General features: G+C 35.3%; 1 protein-coding gene across 1 annotated transcript in view; it reads left to right on the top strand.

Moving 5' to 3' along the window:
- LOC104165125 (CCAAT/enhancer-binding protein zeta-like) overlaps positions 1 to 5,242 on the top strand; it is a gene marked incomplete at its 5' end in the record, with an annotated part of 12,819 nt that overhangs the window by 5,850 nt on the left and 1,727 nt on the right. Inside the window, 4 exons of the mRNA XM_009704680.1 lie at positions 1,235 to 1,335; positions 2,789 to 2,849; positions 3,959 to 4,167; positions 5,192 to 5,239. Of these exons, the coding sequence (XP_009702982.1) occupies positions 1,235 to 1,335; positions 2,789 to 2,849; positions 3,959 to 4,167; positions 5,192 to 5,239 (419 nt within the window). The remainder of the gene's footprint in view (positions 1 to 1,234; positions 1,336 to 2,788; positions 2,850 to 3,958; positions 4,168 to 5,191; positions 5,240 to 5,242) is intronic.

Below are 5,242 nucleotides of genomic sequence, written 5' to 3'. Positions count from 1 at the left end.
ACCACTTACGAATAAAGGCAATCAGTGCTTGTAGTCTAAAATTAAGTAAGTTGTTATTGTAATAAAGAAGCCTTAAACAATGGGTAATGAGGAATGTCTTGTGGGTTGTAATTCTCATGCATTAGAAGTATATTTTAAAAAAATGGAATGTACCTGGTTTATGTTATTAGCATCAAAGCTTATTAGAGTGGAACAATGCAAAAAAGGTCAGAGGAGCTAGGTTTCTGTGTATTTATTTTTTTAGTATTCATAGTTCTTGCTGTTTAGTTAGCTTTCCTTTCAGATTATGATATAAAAATGCAGCTGTAACACTAAAATTGAAGTGATACACATTTGGCAAAGATTTGTTCTTATTAGATCAAAATACTGGTTACCTGTGAGTGTCCCCTTAGGAAATCAGTGTTTGAATTAACTTCATTCATTTTCTTTAATTCACTTTGTGTTTGTTTTTTGTTTGTTTGTTTAATATATTTGTTGCTGCAGGGGCTTTTAAAAATTTTTGAAGTATCAGGTTAATGGAACTTACTAATTATAATATTGAGGAATACAATAATAATAAAAAATAAGTAAAATAGTAGTATTAATTTTGAGATTAAGGAAAAGCAGCTTAAAAACATGCCCCTGTCTGAAAAGTTAACAATATTGTTACATTGAAGATGACTGAAACTTGAGATCACACATTTAGTCTTCCACATGAAGCACTGCACTCTTTTGCTCTTGTATATGATCAAAATTGCCTTCTGTGTTTGGTGGTTCTTCAACATGAAATGAAGGAAAGAAAGTGGTTTAAGATGGCTGACAGAAGGTAAAGCTAAGCACACAAGAGAAGAGGGCTACAGGGGAAAATTTAACAGAACTTAATGGGTGAATCTCTTTTATATATTCCCCCCGCCCCCCCCCAATTAGATTCAAGTTGAATTTGATCCTTTCTTCCTTATCAGTATAAGGCAGATTTTCACATCTTTCTTGTGCTGTTTTATAAATTCACTATGTTCAAAATAATTTCTGGCACTTTTGGCCCTGAAATTTCTTTGTTTTAAATCTTACAGAAGTGACTTAGTCTTTGAAAAACAAAGAAAGTATAAATCTCTGATTTGAGACATGTTTGAAACCATTACTTACAATTTTCAACTGGCAAGGTACACATGAAACAATCTGCAGCTTGTTCTTTTAAAAAAAACCTTGTCATAAAGATCATCATTTGTAATTGCCTGAGAGCACTATATTATTTCAGATTTTATTCAAAGTTTGATAAGAGGAGAGAGAAACAAAAGCGGCAGGATGATGAAGAAAGTGTAGAAGATGTAGATGATGATGAATTTGAAAGAGCATTGGGTAAGGTTCTGTTTTTCCTTGCAATAACTATCCCAGTATTTCCTGCTTTTGCAAATTATTAATTTATCCTTTTTATGGTTTGTATTGTATAAAAGAGCCAGACACAGGAATATGGAAGTGGAAGAAAACTGGCTTTCCACGTCCCATTCTATGCTACTACAGCCAACAGTTCATACTGTCCACCGCCTCGGCCAACTGGATGGCCATCTTGTAGAAGAGGTCTTGCTCTCACTGCTCCAGTAGTCAGCTTGTTTGAATGCTTGGAAATGGTCTCATTTTGAATACAAGCTCATCAGTGGCAGTTCATGCCTTTTGCTTCTTTTCCTAATGTAGTCTGAGAGTTAAATAACTTTTTCTGACAGTCTGTAACATTTGCTTCTATTCTGTCTTTACTGCTTGGCCTTTTTCAATCTTCTGTACAGATTCTCTCATCGTTCCTAACACCTTTCATGAGGTTACTTGTTCAGTTAGGTCCTTGGCAAACTTCTGCAGTAGTCTTAGTTCTTCCTGTAGCATATACTTTGTTTGCTTTGGAATTAGTGTATGATTTGTTCCAGAATCTAAATTTGTTAGGGTACCATAAAATGTCCATTATTTTATGATCTTATATTTTACTTACAGAGTAATGTATGTATTTGGAAAAAAAAAATAATCCAGTTAACCCCCATAACTGTTTTGTACAATATTTTTAGAGAATTCTGAACTCCTATAGCAGGGTTCTTCCTTAGTGACTCAATTAGTATGGTCTTAGTTATGACAAGAATCCGTTACTAATTGTGTTTGTCATTTTATTGTTAGTATCTGTAATAAGTTGACTGCCTCTGAGAATTTGCTGTGTAAATTCAGAAGCTTAAATTAAGCAGAACAGTTGTGATTTTTCAGATTTTGTTTTTTACCTGCTATTTTATATAGCAATTTGTTCCTAAGTGAATCTGATTATAGGAGCTTTCATCCTCTAGTGTACATGCTTTTCTGTCAAAAATTATAGTGAATACTTCTAATCTGAAAATTAACATACCGATTAGCTGGCAGGACACTTGCTCAGGGTGTCTTAATTGAGTCTTTGTTCTTTGGACCAAGTGTATGAGACTTATTATGTCCCACCTGCCAAATAAGTCTGAATTGCTGGGCAATTGTGTGTCCATTTGTGTCTGTCTGCTTCCCACATCGTCTAGTTCTGGCCAGAAATTACGTCCTGGAGAAAACAAAATTTTCATTACTTTTCAAAGAAAAATATTTTTCCAGAAAAAGTCCAGTTAGCCTTAGGTAACTGTTTTCTGGAGCATTTTTCTAATAGGAGTACGAGCCCTTTGGTATCAGGGCCCTTTTTTACTGTTACAGATCATATAAACTATTCTGGAAAGTGATACCTAAAAATAACATATTTTGCAATGACTTTGTATTTCTTTGTTTGACTTTGATTTGTAGTAATAAACAATTTTTTTCCCCCTAGATAAATTTGAAGCTGCTGATAATGCCATTGATGTTGGCCAGGATGACCTTGATTTTGCTGGGTAAGACTTTAAATTCGTTCTTTCATCTATTGTTGTAATACCTGTACAGGGTTTTACTCTGCAAAATTGGATAGACCTTTTTCAAAAAGACTCAGAATATCACCATGCAAAAAAGGCAACAGCAGTTGAATGCTGGGTAATGCTGCTTTTCGGCATGTCCCATGATGGAGCATCGTGATCCTATGGTGCCTACAGTCTGCTGCCTTGACACGTGAGACCTGTAGTATTTTATTTATACAATGCCATGACCCAGTAAGCAAGGTAAAAATCTTGGGTTTCATTGTTGCAGGTTTTTGTTTGAGAATTATCAAGTGCAAAAGCAAGCAGAATGAGGCATTGTGGTACTGCTGCTGTGAGGACTGGTTGTAACTGGACCTAACACAGTAAATAGGCTTTGTGGAATCCAGAATCACAGAGCTCAGTTCTCAGGAAGTCAGCACTTTCTTAATCATAAAATCATTTAGGTTGGAAAAGACCTTTAAGATCATCAAGTCCAACTGTGAATGATTAAGTAGCCTCTTTTTTACTTAAAGTGTCTGTAATACAGCTTTTGAATTGGCACAGAAGCTTTTTTCCTTGAGGTGAAAGGAGAATTAAAGCCTAAACTTCTAGTGAAACCTGAACATTTTTGTGATCCAGACTGGTGTGATTAAAAAATAGCAGAGAGGAAACAAAAACCAAGTAACTATCTAGTACATGAAGAACCATGTTTCCTTTCTTAAGAAAGAAAAAAAAAAAGTCTTATTTCTTCATTTAGTAGAGTTGCTAGGGATACCAGCAGTGTGTGTGTTTTACAGGAAAGACTTCCTGAAAAGGAGCAAAGGCATGTAGGAGATAAAATACTGAAGCTGACATTTCTGTTCATTTCAGAATAGGATTCTCTCCAGAACTTCTTGAAATGGTTGACTTTTATAATGCAGTTCCATATGCTGATGTTGAAAACATACCTGAGTGCACAATACATGTTTCTTAGGTCTCAGCCTACGTTTACAGTACTCGGCAATGATGTTGAACTTTTCTAACGCCGTGTTTGCCGATAGATAGCTGTTACCTGGATGCAAACAGCATTTTGCCAGATGAAGTGCTAAGCTTGTTACATATTTTTTTAGTAATATAAAAAAGAAGACCAAAGACGGTAAGAAAGGCCAAAGAAGCAAGGAATCCAGTGCTGACTGGGAGGATTCTGATGATGCAGATGAATTCAGTGATCTGGATGATGAGGAAGTCTCCTTAGGAAGTATGGAGGAAGACTTTGGAGAGGATATGGATGAAGAGGGAGGTGTATTTATGGATGTGTCTGATGATGGTAACAGCCTAGGTAAAGTACCATTTATTTAAAAACGAGAAGAAAAAGCTTTAAAAATAGGTTATCTAATATGTAATTACATATATAAATTTAGATTCAGTTACCTAGGTGGGAGGTTTGGCTTTTCAGTAAAGAAGTGACGATGAGTCCTTCTCTGGACAATGAATTCTTAAGAGAAAGATTTCCTGGCACAGTCTCCTAGGCGAGAGTGGGAATTTGGCATCTGGGTGTAAAAACTTGCAAACAAAGCATGTTTGTTTCATTCCAAAAACATTGGCAGTACCAAAAGTAGCTTTATACACAAATAGCTGGCTACAGTAGGCAGAAATATTAAAAGATTTCAAAGAGAAAAGTAATAATAATAAAAAATCTGGTACTTGGTAGTTTTTTTATTTCTTTAGACCTAGTTAATGTTGATTTTTGAGATGAGGTAACTTTTATTTAAATTGCTGTCTCATAAGTAACAGCTTACTCTGCTAATACAGCGATGCACCCACATTTCTATTACCGCTGTAATAACAACTGATCGTTGCATCTGCATGGTTTTATTCTCTTTTCAACTGAAAAGCACAGCTTACACGGTATACACTTTATGTGGCTGCAAAAGCACAGATTAATGGAGTATTTCAACTTACTAACTTAGGGTCACAGGAAGATGATTGAGCGTGCAGCTGTTGACACGTCTCTTTCATGAGAATATTATTTCACCAACCTTACCAAGCAGACATTCAAGGTTTACCTAACACCTGCTTTTAGCCTTCATATTTTATGTATCTTAGTATCAAATTTAATTCCTTTTTGGTGCTGTGGAAAAAAGAAAAGCATAAAGAATGGCACACCACTGACCATTTTTTAATTGTCTGGGTTGAAGAAATCCCCAATTTGGTTGTGTGTGTTGTGTTTTAAACTTTTAAAGTAAAGACTGGGACCATTATGACAAATATACCTAAAAAGAAATTTTTGTCTCTGCTGTGCTTTAAATACGTGTAGATGTTGTGAGAATGAGGGATTGATGTATCTTCTTTTTTTCTGTCAGACCCGAACAGTGACCAGCAATTGAAGTCTGTCAGTAAAAAGGGAAAGGGAA

The sequence above is a fragment of the Cariama cristata genome, unplaced genomic scaffold (assembly GCF_000690535.1).
Source record: "Cariama cristata isolate BGI_N322 unplaced genomic scaffold, ASM69053v1 scaffold4047, whole genome shotgun sequence".
Lineage (NCBI taxonomy): Eukaryota > Metazoa > Chordata > Aves > Cariamiformes > Cariamidae > Cariama > Cariama cristata.
The sequence above is the reverse complement of the archived record's forward strand: the minus strand, read 5'-3'. Positions and strand labels throughout refer to the sequence as shown.